This window comes from Mirounga angustirostris, unplaced genomic scaffold (genome assembly GCF_029215605.1).
Source record: "Mirounga angustirostris isolate CCGP_5_RB_7025 unplaced genomic scaffold, mMirAng1.0.hap1 SCAF_4, whole genome shotgun sequence".
Classification (NCBI taxonomy): domain Eukaryota; kingdom Metazoa; phylum Chordata; class Mammalia; order Carnivora; family Phocidae; genus Mirounga; species Mirounga angustirostris.
The window spans coordinates 88,218,271-88,234,669 of record NW_026991712.1 but is presented as its reverse complement, the minus strand read 5'-3'; the positions used below and the strand labels follow the sequence as shown (position 1 = coordinate 88,234,669).

Below are 16,399 nucleotides of genomic sequence, written 5' to 3'. Positions count from 1 at the left end.
TACATTAGAAGCTATAGCTCTTGCCCTGATGCAGTATCTGTAAGAGAAGAGATACTTGCTTTTCCAGGGTGAACACATTCTGAGGCAAGCTGACATATTTCAGATTTATCAAAGCCAAATCATTCTTATCTGCTGCAGTGTCATTCACAGAAGAGAGGATGTTGTGCTTGCTCATTATGAATGTCAGTTTTCCTGTTCAACCTGTTCCACCTGATCAGGATGAAACTGCTATCCCGCCAGATGGAATCTTACTATAACTGTTCAATCCCTTAAAGATACCAAGATGAATCATGCAATGAGAGGGAAGTCCTGTGTGACTAACCTGATTTAGATGACATCCTTTAGCTTCTGCAACTCTGCCCTGTCTTGGTTCTCCTCCACCTGGATTTCTAGAACTTGAGACCTTAAAATAGCCTTACCAATGTCTAGTTCAAATCTTGGAATAATTTCTCTGACTTTGCCCTCTTTACATGGAACTCAATCTCTTCTGAACTGCTCAATTTCCCCCTCAACTCAACTCTTGACTTTCTGCATTGCCTATACACTCATTCATTCATTCACTCACTCACTTAACACATATTTACTGAGTGTCTTCAATGTCCCAGTCCCTGTTCTTTACACTGAGTTTACTGCAATGAACATGACAGACCAGGTCTGTTCTCTCAATAATTTTCACTGCTTAGGTGGGACCACATCTGTTCCCAAGGATTTGATTCACCTCTCTTTGACTTATTACTATGTGTTTATCTCAGTTTTCAAGGATTCTATGCCTGGAGCTCCAGCTTCATATCCTGTTTCATGGTCATGTGTTGCCAGCACCTCAAACTCAACATGTCCTGGACCAAACTCACCCTCTTCCTCCCACACCACTCCTGTCTCCAAACTTTCTGTTTTGTCAATGGTATCATCATTTCCTTGTCACCAAGCATAAAGACTCAGACACATTCTAATTATTTCCTCTTCTTTGTCCCAATACATCACCTGATTATGTCTATTCTTCTTCCTTCTGGACAAATGGTTTTCACATCTATTATTTCCTTTTCTTACCCACTGCCATGTACTGAGTTTGGATCCTCATTTCAAGCCAGACCTATTGCACCTTCTCACAGTGATGTGCTATATTCTCTCTATTAACTTCTTCCTCTAGAGCATCCTAGTCATTGCTGCCCAATTAATTTTAGGGTAATGTCAGAGAATACTGTAGGTATAGACCAGCTGCTATTTTTCTAAACTACTTACTTCAAAACCATTTTCCTACCAGCACACTCTACAAATACGTACAGTTGCAGCTTTGGTTTTGTTTTGTTTTGTTTTGTTTTTTAATTTTATTATGTTATGTTAGTCTCCATACAATACATCATTAGTTTTTGATGTAGTGATCCATGATTCATTGTTTTTGTATAATACCCAGTGCTCCATGCAGTACATGCCCTCCTTAATACCCATCACTAGGCTAACCCATCCCCCTACCCCCATCCCCTCTAGAACCCTCAGTTTGTTTCTCAGAGTCCATGGTCTCTCATGGTTCATCTTTACCTCTAATTTCCCCCCTTCATGTTTCCCTTCCTTCTCCTAATGTCCTCCATGCTATTCCTTACGTACCACAAATAAGTGAAACCATATGATAATTGACTTTCTCTGCTTGACTTATTTCACTTAGCACAATCTCCTCCAGTAACATCCATGTTGATGTAAAAGTTGGGTATTCATCCTTTCTGATGGCTAAGTAATATTCCATTGTATATACAGACCACATCTTCTTTATCCATTCATCTGTTGAAGGCCATCTTGGCTCTTTCCACAGTTTGGCTATTGTGGACATTGCTGCTATGAACAATGGGGTGCATATAGCCCTCCTTTTCATGTCTTTGGGGTAAATACCCAGGAGTGCAATTGCTGGGTCACAGGGTAGCTCTATTTTTAATTTTCTGAGGCACCTCCACACTGTTTTCCAAAGTGGCTGTACCAGCTTGCATTCCCATCAACAGTGTAAGAGGGTTCCCCTTTCTCCACAACCTCTCCAACATTTGTTGTTTCTTGCCTTGTCAATTTTTGCCATTCTAACTGGTGTAAGGTGGTATCTCAGTGTACTTTTGATATGAATTTCCCTGATGGCTAATGATGATGAACATTTTTTCATGTGTCTGTTAGCCATTTGTATGTCTTCTTCAGAGAAGTGTCTGTTCATGTCTTCTGCCCACTTTTTGACTTGATTATTTGTTTTATGGGTGTTGAGTTTGAGAAGTTCTTTATAGACTTTGGATACCAGCCCTTTCTCTGTAGTGTCACTTGCAAATATCTTCTCCTATTCCGTGGGTTGCCTCTTTGTTTTGTTGACTGTTTCCTTTGCTGTGCAGAAGCTTTTTATCTTGATGAAGTCCCAAAAGTTCATTTTTGCTTTTGTTTCACTAGCCTTTGGAGATGTATCTTAAAGAAGTTGCTGTGGCCGATGTCAAAGAGGTTACTGCCTATGTTCTCCTCTAGGATCTTGATGGATTCCTGTCTCACACTGAGGTCTTCCATCTATTTTGAGTTAATTTTTGTGTATGGTGTTAGAGAATGGTCGCTTTTCATTCTTCTGCATGTGGCTGTCCAATTTTCCCAGGACCATTTATTGAACAGACTGTCTTTTTTCCATTGCATATTTTTTCCTGCTTTGTCAAAAATTATTTGACCATAGAATTGAGGGATATGGACCCATATCTGGGCCATATCTGGGCTCTCTATTCTGTTCCATTGGTCTATATGTCTGTTTTTGTGCCAGTACCATGCTGTCTTGGTGATCACAGCTTTGTAATATAGCTTGAAATCAGGCAACATGATGCCCCCAGCATTGTTTTTCTTTTTCAACATTTCCTTGGCAATTTGGGGCCTTTTCTGATTCCATACAAATTTTAGGATTGTTTGTTCCAGCACTTTGAAAAATGTCATTGATATTTTGATCGGGATGGCACTGAAGGTATGGATTGCTCTGGGTAGCATAGACATTTTAACAATGTTTATCCTTCTGTTCCATGAGCATGGAATGTTTTTCCATCTTTTTGTGTCTTCTTCAGTTTCTTTCATGAGTGTTCTGTAGTTCCTAGAGTATAGATCCTTTACCTCTTTGGTTAGGTTTATTCCGAAGTATCTTATGGTTTTGGGTGCTATTGTAAATGGAATCGTTTCTCTAATTTCTCTTTCGACAGTTGCATTCTTAGTGTATAAGAAAGCAACTGATTTCTGTGCATTGATTTTGTATCCTGCCACATTACTGAATTGCCGTATGAGTTCTAGTAATTTGGGGGTGGAGTCTTTTGGGTTTTCCACATAAAGTATCATCTCATCTGCGAAAAGAGAGAGTTTGACTTCTTCTTTGCCAATTTGAATACCTTTCATTTCTTTTTGTTGTCTGAGTGCTGTTGCTAGGACTTCTAATACTATGTTGAAAAAATAGTGACAAGAGTGAGCATCCTTTTTGTGTTCCTGATCTTAAGGGAAAGTCCCTCAGCTTTTCCCCATTGAGAATGATATTCACTGTGGGTTTTTCATAGATGGATTTTATGAACTTGCAGAGGGTTTCCTCTATCCCCATACTCTGAAGAGTTTTAATCAGGAAAGGATGTTGTATTTTGTCAAATACTTTTTCTGCATCAATTGAGAGGACCATATGGTTCTTCTCCCTCCTCTTATTAATGTGTTCTATCACATGGATTGATTTGCAAATATTGAACCACCCTTGCATCCTGGGAATAAATCCCACTTGGTCGTGGTGGATGATCCTTTTAATGTATTGTTGGATCCTATTAGCTAGGATTTTGTTGAGGATTTTAGAATCCGTATTCATCAGGGATATTGGTCTGAAATTCTCCTTTTTGATGGGGTTGTTGCCTGGTTTGGGGATTAAGGTACTGCTGGCCTGATAGAATGAGTCTGGAAGCTTTCCTTCTGTTTCAATTTTTTTGAAACAGCTTCAGGAGATTATGTATTATTTCTTCTTTGAATGTTTGGTAGAATGCCCCAGGTAATTCATCAGGCCCTGGACTCTTGTTTTTTGGGAAGATTTTGATCACTGCTTCAATCTTGTTACTGGTTATTGGCCTATTCAGGTTGTCAATTTCTTCCTGTTTCAGTCTTGGCAGCTTATAGGTTTCTAGGAAGGCCTCCATTTCATCCAGATTGCTCAGCTTATTGGCATATGGTTGTTGATAATAATTTCTAATAATTGTTTCCATTTCCTTGGTGTGAGTCGTGATCTCTCCCACTTCATTCATAATTTTATTAATTTGGGTCCTTTCTCTTTTCTTTTGGATAAGTCTGGCCAGTGGTTTGTCAATCTTATTAATTCTTTCAAAGAACCAACTTCTAGTTTTGTTGATCTGATCTACTTTTTTTCTGGTTTCTAATTCATTGACCTCTCCTCTAATCTTAATTATTTCTCTTCTAATGCATGGCTTAGGCATCCTTTGTTGATTTTTCTCTAGTTCTTTAAGGTGTAGAGTTAGTTGGTGAATTTGGGATTTTTCTATTTTTTTGAGTGAGGCTTGGGCAGCTATATATTTCCGCCTGAAGACCACCTTTGTAGTATCCCATAGGTTTTGGACCAATGTGTTTTCATTCTCACTGGTTTCCATGAATTGTTTAAGTTCTTCTTTGATTTCCTAGTTGACCCAAACATTCTTGAGCAGAGTGGTCTTTAACTTCCAAGTGTTTGAATTTCTGCCAAATTTTTTCTTGTGATTGAGTTCCAGTTTTAAAGCATTATGGTCTGAGAATATGCAGGGAATAATCTCAATCTTTTGATATCGGTTTAGACCTGATTTGTGACCCAGTATGTGGTCTAATCTGGAGAAAGTTCCATGTGCACTCGAGAAGAATGAGTATTCTATTGTTTTAGGGTGGAATGTTCTGTAAATATCTATGAGGTCCATCTGGTCCAGTGTGTCATTCAAAGCTCTTGTTTCTTTGTTGATTTTCTATTTAGATGATCTGTCTATTGCTGAGAGTGGACTATGGGTTTCCTACAATTAACGTATTGTTATCAATATGACTCTTTATTTTGGTTAACATTTGGCTTATGTAGATGGCTGCTCCCATGTTGGGGACAGATATTTACAATTGTTAGATCTTCTTGTTGGATAGACCCTTTAAGCATGATATAGTGTCCTTCTGTGTCTCTAACTACAGTCTTTAGCTTAAAATCTAATTTGTCTGATATAAGAATTGCTACCCCAGCTTTCTTTTGAGGTCCGCTGGCATGGAAGATGGATATTCATCCTTTCATTTTCAGTCTGGATGTATCTTTAGGTTCAAAATAAGTCTCTTGTAGGCAGCATATGGATGGGTCCTGTCTTTTTATCCAATCTGCAACCCTGTGCCGTTTTATGGGAGCATTTAGGCCATTCATGTTGAGAGTGTTTATTGAAAGATATGAATTTATTGTCATCATGTTGCCAGTGAAGTCCTTGTTTCTATAGATTGTCTCTGTAAATTTCTTTTCTATATCACTCTTGGGGGTCTTTCCCCTTTTATAAAATCCCCCTTAATATTTCTTGCAGGTCCAGCTTAGTGGTCACATATTCTTTCAGTTTCTGCTGGTCTTGGAAACTCTGCATCTCTCCATCCATTCTAAATGACAGCCTTGCCAGATAAAGTGTTCTTGGCTGCATATTTTTCTCATTTCGTACCCTGAATATGTCTTGGCAGCCCTTTCTGGCTTCAGGTCTCTGTGGGAAAATCTGATGTTATTCTGATGTTCCTCCCTTTGTACATAAGGAATCTCTTCCCCCTAACTGCCCTTAAGATGATTTCCTTGGCTCTAAGATTTGCAAGTTTTACTATTACATGCTGTGGTGTTGGCCTCTTTTCCTTGATCTTGGGAAGGGTCCTCTCTGCCTCTAGGACACAAATGTCTGTTTCATTCCCCAGATTAGGGAAGTTGTCACCTACAATTTGCTCAAATGTATCTTCTAGTCCTCTCGCTCTCTCTGCACCCCCTCGGGGATCCCAATAATCCTGACATTGGAATGCTTCATGGTGTCACTTATTTCTCTGATTCTATTTTCATGGATTTTGAGTTGTTTTTCCCCCGGCCTCCTCTTTTTCCTTCTTGTCTATTAATTGGTCTTCTAGATCACTAATTCTTTCTTCTGCCTTGCTTACCCTAGCTGTTAGATTATCTAGATTGGATTGGATCTCATTGATAGCATTTTTAAGTTCTGCCAGTTCGGCTTTCATTTCTGCCCTTAGAGACTCTATGTTGCCATTAATCAATTTCTCCACTCTAGCTATTGTCTTCACAATTGCAACCCTGAATTTCATCTCCAACATCTTGGTTATATCTGTATCCATTTTGAGTCTTTCCTATTTTGGGGATTCCTCCTCCTAGTCATTCTGTTGAGGGGTGATTGAGGGAATGTACAGTCCAAATCGTTGACCACAACCCAAGCAAGATGCACCTATTTTCTAGGGACCTTAGGGTTGCTGGCCTCTTGTTCTCCCAGCCTGTCTTCTGGGGGAGGGGCCTGCCATGCTGTTACTCAGGCAACCCTGTTTGAGCAGAGTTGTCCTGTCCCCTGTGTGTGGCGGGGGGGGAGAATGGGCTTAGTGAAAACTGGTTTTGGGGGGCTTTTGTTCTCTGGCAGCTTTCCCTGGCAACTTTCTGTGTCTCTTTTGAGAGTCAGAGCAGAAGGGATTGTTTCCAACCCTCTGCCTCAGAGCAGAGAGATTGCAGTCTGTTCTTCAGTGATCTCTCCAGGCCACACTATCTCTATTTCTGTCTGTGCTGCTATAAACTGCAGAATCCTGGTCTGTGCGCCCCTCAGCAGGGCTCCCAGTCCTCGCCTCCAGGTCCGGGCACATCTCTGCCCTTTGTGCTTCTAAAACCGCCAGCCACCCCAGTTTGCACACAGCCCCACTGCTCTGGGTTTCATTTTGGGGGGCTGCCCTAAAGTCCTTTCCCCATCGCTACCATTCTGCAAGTCTGTGCCCTGTCCTCAGCGCAGGAGGATATTGCTCACCACTGGTGTAGGATCCTCACAGCTCCCTCCCACTTCCATTTATCCTCTGACATCTGCCCATGGAATCATGGCTCCCTGCTTCATACCTCGAAACCAACTGCCTGCCATATTCTGTTTGTAGAGACCCAGATCTATCTTCTTACATCTCAGGCTGATTTTGTGGATGTTCAGAGTGGTCCCCAGTGGATATCCAGCTCAATTCAGGGGACCTGTTGGAATAGGGTCCCCTAGTCCTCCACCATCTTTTTCCCACTCAGCTTTGTTTGACACTCAAAACCATCCATGTGTTGGCCTCCCTCTCCAAAGATGTGTCCTCAAAGTCTTTCTATACCACCACCTCCCCCTTGGATTTCCTTTCTCCTCCTGCTCAAGCTTGAAACTACTCCCCTCCTTCCCAGAAATTCATACCATAGCTCAGTGTTCAGAACATTGGTTTTAGAGTCAGACATATCCAGTTCAAAACCCTGTTCTGCCAACTACAAGCTGTGCAACCTTAAGATGATTACCTAACAGCTCTGTGTCTCAATTTTCCTATCAACAAAATGTAAGGGGAAACCTATCTGTGGAAAAATTGTGAGGGTTAAGTGGAATAATGCCCAGCTTACAATATGTGATCCATCTCACTACCAAATCTGTGTGCTCACCAGCTGGAATTCTGAGTGACTTCTCCAGTGAAAGTCTCTAATGGGGCCAGTGTAACTGAGCACTCCTTGAACACTGTAGCCGTGGGCTTCCAATGAGGCAGAAAGCTTATAAGCATGTGCTTTCCTGCCCTGTGCAATGGCTTCCACATTTTCTGCCCAGACTGTGCTTCCTCAGAGAGGCCTCTCCTGGTCTTTACCTAAAATCCCCATGCACTTCCACTTAATGTCTATACCTCATCTTCTTTATTTTCATCACAGCACTTTTCACCATATGAAATAATGTCTTTCTTGCTCACTTTCTTGTCTATCTTCACACTAGAAAGTGAAGTCCCCATGGCAGTTCCACACAGGCAGGATCCACATGGGCAATTCCACATCAGCAGGTTTACACAGGTGGATCTACATGGATAGGGTCCCTATGGTAGGTCCACATGGGCAAGTGCATGACAGTAGGTCCATAAAGTGGGGTCCACATGGGCAGGGTCCACACAGATAAGGTCCCCATGGCAGGTCCCTATAGGCAGGGTCCACACAGGCAGGATCCGCAAGGGGTAGAGTCCCCATGGCAAGTCCATATGGCAAGTTCATGTGGCAGGGTCCACACAGGTCCACATAGTCTCATTCTTTGTCTTCCCCAGCATCATGAACAGCATCTGGTGCAGTCAAATAAATGCACAAAAGAAAGAATCTCTGCCTCTCTGAAGTACCTCCATCTTCATACCTAGCTCAGATCCCTCGGCTCCCACAAGGTCTTGTGAATAACTCAGTCCACAGTAATTTGTCCTCATTTGAAGCACTGTAACAAATCTCCAACTATATTCAGCTGAATCCCTATGGCCATTGTCTATGCCATGTTCAGGTTGTGATATTTCTTGTGTTGTTAAGTATTATCTGTATTTGACTATGAAGTTATTTCTTATATGTGACATTGGCATTCATACCTTGTGTGATTATTTACCATATTTCCCAAATCAGACTATAAACTCCTTGAGGCCAAGACATACTTTTGCATATCTCCGAGAATGATTCAGCACAACACTTTCCATGTGATGCACTAACAAATATTCATTTACTTATTGACCTCTAATAGGTACCTGGCACAGTTTTCAATGCCAGGGATGCGCTGTCCCTAAATAATTAATTGAGTGACATTATTCAATTATTTCAGTGTGTAGGTTTGGAAGAAGTGGCTCTTGGCTCTCTTGGAAGGCATTAGAGAGCTGGTCCAACCAGAGACTGTCAACTTGTTGTCTGAGTAACCTCTGATGTGTCACAAACTCTCAGAGATTTTCCAGTCTGTTAAACAGAGATAACACTTTTCTTACAGAATCATGAAAGAGATATATAATAACACCTTATAAACTGCTAAGTTCCATATAAATATCAATTGTTCCTATTACCACTAGAATAACATAATTTAAGCCTAAACTGGAGCCATTGTGAATAAAATGCATTCAATTATACCACTACTATCTTATTATCCAAAGATAATAAGAAATCTGATTTTGGCTGTCACAGTGTACTGAGTGACAACCTTTGAGTAGGACCTCACATTGCCAAATGCCAGCATTCCAGCCAGCATTCCTGGGCGGGAGTGGGGGGGAAGGGGACTGCTGCTACCTCAGAGGGAATGCTTGTACCAAGCATTACAAGTTTACCTGCTGCTGGACATCAGAAAAGGCTAGGGGCCATGAACACAGAGCCCCAGCCCATCCAGAGCAGCTCCCCAAGTTTCTGTAATGACACTATTCTTTGAATGCTCAAATCTCTGTTATCAAACCACCCCTTAGGTAGCCTGCTGGAATCAGAGATACTTGAGCTTGGTGGTGCTGCCATCCATGGCCAGGCATTTGATTGATACAAATGTGCCTCACGTACAAAGGTGTGTACTCCCATTAGGATTCACATGTCTCTCAGTAAGTCACTGCCTTTCTTCCCCAAAACTCAGGCCTCAGCTTCCTGTGCGAGGGTCACCTCCTGCCTTCAGGCTAGCTTCACTCTGTCTATTCTGAGTCAAGCAGTGCTCTCTTCCCACCTCACCCCTCCACTGAGGCCTGAGGCTTGTTGCTCCAACACACATCACTGGTGTGGGAGGGGCAGGTCCACAGGTGATATTATCTGTTTTTAAACAGTTTCCACAAGTCACCTCCTACTAAGAATCACAGAATCTCAGAGATGGAAGTAGGAACCCCTCCCATCCAGAGCAGGGCTACCCTTCAGAAGCTACCCAAAAGGGGTCCTTTGGCCTCTGCTCTAAACATCCTGGATGAATCAATAGACCATCTCCTACCTCACCTCTGAGCAAATACTTTTGTTGGGTGGAAGTCATGACAGAGCTTGCTAGTCATCAGGTTACTGATGGAGCAGCACCAAGGAGCCAAGCTTCAATTTTCTATAAGCCTGGGTGTGTCCAGAGGCCCAAGTGTCCCTTCCTTTGAATGGTGGTGATTTCTAAGGCAGTAGAATATGATGCCAATTCTGAAAACATGGACTTTGGAGTCAGACAGATCCTGGTTCAAATCTCATCTCCCTCACTCACTATCCGGAGACCTTGGACATTCACTAGCTGTGCAACTTTAGGCAAGTCACTGAAACTCTCTGAACCCCAGTTTTCTCAGATTTAAAAAAATGAGGGAAGTAAAGTCTAGATTTTGAGATTACCATGGGGATCAGCTGAGAGAATGTATGTAGAGTGCTTAGCCCTGTGCCTGGAACAAAGGAAGTGCCCAATAAGTGGCAGCAATTGTTCCTATTATCACCACCAGTATTACCATCTCCTGCATCCGTGAACCACAGGGATGTCATTCTCCCTGTTTCCTCTTTCCTCAAGTGAGGAAGTAAGATCTATGCCCACAGGTCTGGGCTTCAGACCTCAGGATGACCCTGCCACCACCATCACAGCCACCTCTAGAGAATAACATAGCCATGCTTCTGAGCATGGCTCATTGCACCCTACAGAGTCCCAGACGTCCGTGACTGTTGGTCGGGCCTTGGCTGCATGGATGAGGCCTGAAGAGGGAGCTTCCCAGGCTCCTGGAAGGTTCAGCTTGGAAAAGTTTCCTCACCCAGCAAGCAAAGCAGTGGGTTGATAATCCTGTAGCAAAAGAAAGTCTCAGATTGCCTGATTCCAAAGTCTTGGAGAATTGCAGATCCAAATCTTTGCCACACAGCAGCTTGTGCAGGGCCTAGTGGGCCAGAGGGTGAGCACAACAGCCAGAAGGCTCTGGAAAGTTTCAGGGAACCAGAAAAAGCAGTTAGGAGTATAAGCCAGCAGTGGGACACCCAGTCATCTCCATCATGCACTGGCTGAGTGACGGAGCAAGTTACTTATCCTCAGTTTCTCTTCTGTAAAATGGAGTAACAGCACCTACCCCCATTGAGTCATTGTGAGAATGCCATGAGGTGGTGCATGTCACGTCAAGTCTTTAGAACACTGTCTGGCTCCATTTGTGATTTCTGCTATCATAATTAAGTACCAGGAAGCCACTCTTGTTCAGGCATGAATTTGACTTTTCTCCCTTTTAGGTATGCCAAGCCAGGGCTAAGTGAGAGGTAGTGGACAGGGTAACAGAACGCAATAATAAACACACAAATGAAAGAATACGAAACGAAGTGTTCTTGGGAGGTAGAAGCTTTATTATGACATGGATATTTATTAAGCACCAACTGTGTGCAAGCCTCTGCCACGGTAGGGTCCAATATTCCACCCATGGTGCTCACGTTCCCGGGGAGGATAACACGGGGGTCAGAGTTTGGTGGGGCTGAGAACAGCGTGGGTTTTGGAACATCCAGTGCAGGTAGGTTTACGGGGAGGTGGAGGGGAGCACACTCCAACCTAGTCCCTTGCGGGAGCACAGTAACACGCAGCAGGGACTCCAGTGGGGAAGCAGGGCTCAGCGGGCAGCCTCCGGCAGCTTACAGGGCGGCGGGGGCTTCAGCAGCCGCCACAGCACCCTTGGCTCTGGACGTTGCTGGAGCTCTGACTGCCACCTCCGCAGCAGCTGCAGCACCCGCTCCGACGCTGTCGGCGGCGTCTTCTGGGGAAGCAGCCACAGCCGCTGGAGCCACAGCAGCCGCTGGAGCCACAGCAGCCGCCGGAGCCACAGCAGCCGCCGTCCGAACCGCAGCAGCTGCAGCAGGAGGATGAGGCTGCGGGTGCGGGAGCAGGACACGGAGCGGGGTCCTGGGCACACCCCTTGGAAAAGCCCTTGGCGGAAGCTGCGCTCTGCTGGGAGGACATGGTGGAGCTCAGCTCGTCACGGCGAACCTGGAAGACAAGAAGCCTTTTACAGGCTGGCAGGCCTTTTCGCCCCAACAACTGAACTCAGGGCTTTGTGAGCAAGCTAGCCTGGCCTGGTGCAGGGGAGAAAGGAAGGGAAGCAAAGAAACACACCCCAACCAGGTGTTTCCAGTGAGTTAAACAGGCATAAAGCAGGGAACAGTCTGCCGAGAATCAATGGGTTTCCATTTTCTCCGACTAAAATAAGGACCACCCAAGTGCTCCACAGTGGAAGCTAAAGAAGATATGATGGCAATTTATCTGCATGATCCAGTCCAAACTCTTCCTTTGGCTCTTTTCTCTCCCCCCATTTCCCTGTGGCCACAGATCTTCAAGTGCTGTTCACACAGTTATTAGCATTGTATAAACACCCCACCAATTAGAAAATACCCAAATCACACATGAGGACCTGCTGCCTGGGTCTAAGGAACCCACAAATACAAGAAGCATGTCCTGGTCTTCATTCCTGCCTGTGCCCCGTTCCCAAGTATAAGGAAAAGAGTGCACCAGTCTGCATACCGGTGGTGTAGAAGATGGAAATACATCCCAGTCCAGGGAGCCAAAGACCTGGGCTCTAGCCACATTCTGCTAACCTTGCAGAAGTCACGGTTCCAAGTCGAGCCTCCATGTCCTCATTGGTACCATGAAAGATTGGCTCACTTGAAGCCTAAGGCTCTGCTCTGCCTTCTCCTCCCCTTTGCCTTCAAGTCTAGAACTACCCCCCAGGTCCTGCTTGGACACTTACCAGACCCTGGTTACACTGGAAGACTTGATCAGTTCACAACTGGAATGGGGCACCTGCTAGGCAATGGACTGAGCAGTGTCCAGCCAGAGAACCTTTTATAAGATTGCAGTAAGGCACTGCCTCTTGGGAGAGGCCCATTTCCCAATAGACATGGTCAGCTGATGCTCACATCCCAGAGACATTCATCACTCAGGTAGCACTGGAGGTGGTGCACGTGGGTATTCAAGTCACTTCACAGAGGTGCCAGGATTGCTGTGACGTGTTTACTTTCCAAATAAGACACTGCCCATAGCTGGGAGAGCTGTGTGTGTGCTAAGAAAAGTTATGAGGGCTCATGTGGGGTCTGGGACCTCTCTTTGGAACCTGTTCTCTTTGCCCTCTTCTACAACACACACACACACACACACACACACAGTTACCCCATTCTCACATCCATCCTTGTGTAGTCATTTACTTGGTATTGGTAATTTACTTACTTTATTATCTTTCTTTGCTTCTCTCTGACTCTTGGTCCTTGGCTTTTCAAGTCAGGCCACAGGCTATGTGAAAAGCCTGCTGGGCTTCATCTAGAAGCTTCCAGATAACACTGAGTTAAGATGACGGTGGGGATATGCCTATGGGAATCCCCGTGGTGATTTCTCTTTGTCACTGGAAACAGGAAGAAAAACCCAGGCAAAGTTATAGAACCATTAAGACTAGAAAAGCTGTGAATGTAGTCAGGTTGCCATATCTCCATACAGCCCTGGAGGCTTAAGAGAAAAATATGTGCAGGATGCCTGGCCCAAATGCAAAATGCTAAGCCGGCCTGTGGGACTCCCTGCTTCTTACTCCCCACCCCCACCAAAATCCTTTTGAAGATAAGTTCTCCTTGGAACCAGTGGCCAATGGAGAGAGGGAGGGAGGGAGGGAGAGTGGGAGGGAGGAAGGAAGGAAGGAAAGAAGGAAGGAAGGGAGGAAAAAAAAGGAAGGAAAGAAGTCAAGCCAGGTGCTTCCCAAGGTCCAAAGTGTCCATGAGAAATAGTACTTTTAGAATAACTGAGTTTTAAAAATTGGGACAGAGTTTGGAGGTCAAATGGCTTCAGAACTTCTTATTGAGTGCAAGCACCCACAACCATGAGATAAAAGAGAAACCCAAGACTAAGAATTCGAGAGTTGATGGTGAGAGATAGGTTGGAGGTAAGTGAGCTGGGCATGGTATGATGAAACAGACAAAGAAAGGTCAATCATGAAAGATACCAGTTTCATTTAATGTACCTTTAGAGCCTGATTAACAGGTTGCATGTACCTGGGAGCACTCGTTGGTGAGTACAGGTGAGACATTCCAAGAGGTGAGGTCTTATTAGAATAGAGAACGAAGTAATGAAGTAACAAGGCCTCTGGGAGAGGGGATCTCTTCTGGGAGATGACATGGACAAGTGCAGGAATGCTACGTGGACTTGCTATGGTCTCATATACTAACTTACTTCACCTATCACTGTTAACTCATATCAAAGGAAAATCTAATTATACTTCTTGTCTATAAAAGACTGATTGGGAATTATCATTCTTATCATAAATTTTCTGAGTATCTCCTGAAGGAATCAGCCTATTCCTAAAGAAAATGGAAAACTCACCACAGTGACTAAAGCCCTCCTGTTCCCCCTTAACACACACACACACACACAACATACTGACCACATGGAGACATTCTTTGGCAGAGGAGGATGCCCTTCTTGATTCTGTACTTGGACCCATACTCAGACTTTCAGGATCCAGGGAAAGTGGGCTCAGACATTTCATACCTGCCTCCTAAACTCACTCCCCCAAATCCAACCCACCCCCCATATCTCCTCTCTAGTAACAGATGGAAGCACCTGGGATAATAATCATCAGAAAAGGAAGAGGTGTTTATTTATTGGAGCCCGGAATGAGCACTTGAGGAGACCTTATCCCCATAACTAGGAGATAAAGTCTTCTTTAAACTGTCACCCATACTTGAAGGAAACCCTCACTTCAGAGTATCTCATACCACTGTAACCTTTCTGGGTATCACCAACCTCCCCTCTGAAAAACCATTCTTGACTCCCCTCACGCAAAGCTTGTGTCAGGGTAATAGTCTCAGACACGAATCTTTCCTTCAAGCCTAAAGTTTCCAAAATCAGAGCATAAAAGGGAATATTGTTTCCCAGAGGTCTAAGCTTCAGTACCAAAATCTTCCCAAACTGAATTGTAAAATAATCACTTGCACTTAAAAGAATGGAAGGGGAGAGGGCTTGATGGAGGGGGTGAGTGGGCGAGGTGAACAAGACATAATCAGGAGGCTGTGACATCAGGAATAAGAAACTTTATTGTTACAGAGAAAGCAGCTTCATAACTGAACTCCAACACCAAGTCCTCCAAAGATGTGTGTGCGAGAGGGAATCAGACTAGTGAATGCCACAGGCTAACCCTCTAGACCTCACAGTGGAATGGACATGGGTGGGAGGAAGAGGGAAACTCAAAGCATTCAGAAGCCTTTCCGTCCTCTTCTGTTCTTCCAAATGGGAGAAGAGGAGTCTCGGCCCAGTGGCTCCTCCAGGGCTGCTCCTTAGTGCTCCCCACGGCCCAGATCAGCAGCAGCCCCCAGAGCTGCCGCAACATCCAGAGCTCCCAGAAGAGCAGCCGGAGCTCCCAGAGCTGTGGCAGCAGCTGGAGCCTCCAGAATGGCCACCACCACTGCCACAGCAGTCAGAGTTCTGGTGTCGGCATCGAAGAGATCGGCGGGGCCTGTGGTGGCTCAGGCAGCAGCCGCCGCCCCCAGAGCTGCAGCAGCCGCCGCCCCCAGAGCCGATGCTGCAGCAGGGAGAGACTGGAGGTGGGCAGGGGGCTGGGCACTTAGGGGGGCATTTTGGGGGACACTTGGGAGGACACTTAGAAGTACCCTTGGGGGGGCACTTGGGAGGGGGCTGGCACTGCTGCTGGCTTTGCTGGCAGGACATCTCAACAGGAACTGAATGAAGCTGAAAAACAAAACAGCATTCTAAGTTCAACCAGCCCAAGATAACTTACCTACATTTAAAACTGAGCTATGAATTCACAAGACTCCATCTTTATGGTTGATTTCAGCTCAGGTCATGATCTCTGGGTTGTGAGATCGAGCCCCCGTTAGGCTCTGCACTGGGTGTGGAGCCTGCTTCAGATTCTTTCTCTCCCAGGGCACCTGGGTGGCTCAGTCAGTTAAGCATCTAGCCTCTGGCTCAGGTCATGATCCCAGGATCCTGGGATCGAGCCCCAGGTCCAGCTTGGGGATCCTGCTTCTTCTCTCTTTCTCTCTCTCTCTCTCATAAATAAATAAAATGTTTTGTTTTGTTTTTTTTAAGATTCTCTCTCCCTATGGTTCTCCCTCTCCCTCTGCCCCTCCCTGCCTCTCTCTCTTAAATTTTTTTTCTTCTCAACAACCCCCAGGGCTACTCCTTGCCTGAAACACCAACACCAAGAGTCCCTCCTGGTCCTCGAGATGTACTTTACCTGGTTCAGGCACTGGAGCAGATCACCCAGGATGCAGGTAGACTGAGGTGCTGTTAGAAGCTTCCAACTTTTATACAGGTTCAGCTCTGACCTGGTATCAGGAGGTGTGGACCACGTGAGAGATACTAACAGAATCTTTCACAAAGGGCACATGTGACTACCCTTCCCTCACATCCCAGGGACCTAATTCCTCCCTCCATAAGCATGTTAAGTATTAGCTGTCAGGAAGGTCCCCCGAGAATTGCAG

General features: G+C 44.8%; 2 protein-coding genes across 2 annotated transcripts; both read right to left on the bottom strand.

Annotated features, from left to right (window-relative positions):
* Nucleotides 1-11,576: 11,576 nt before the first annotated feature.
* Nucleotides 11,577-11,882, bottom strand: CRCT1 (cysteine rich C-terminal 1). The gene has a single exon (XM_045895344.1). It carries the CDS (start codon nucleotides 11,880-11,882, stop codon nucleotides 11,577-11,579), a length of 306 nt encoding a protein of 101 aa, XP_045751300.1.
* A 3,195-nt stretch (nucleotides 11,883-15,077) lies between these two features.
* LOC123860244 (late cornified envelope protein 5A) lies at nucleotides 15,078-15,641 on the bottom strand. The gene has a single exon (XM_045899013.2). The coding sequence runs from the start codon at nucleotides 15,621-15,623 to the stop codon at nucleotides 15,255-15,257; it is 369 nt and encodes a 122-aa protein (XP_045754969.1). The 5' UTR covers nucleotides 15,624-15,641; the 3' UTR covers nucleotides 15,078-15,254.
* Nucleotides 15,642-16,399: the final 758 nt, after the last annotated feature.

What these genes read in the sequence shown, in the direction of transcription:
- LOC123860244 (XM_045899013.2), bottom strand. Translation starts at nt 15,623, where the DNA reads ATGTCCTGCCAGCAAAGCCAGCAGCAGTGCCAGCCCCCTCCCAAGTGC.
- CRCT1 (XM_045895344.1), bottom strand. Translation starts at nt 11,882, where the DNA reads ATGTCCTCCCAGCAGAGCGCAGCTTCCGCCAAGGGCTTTTCCAAGGGG.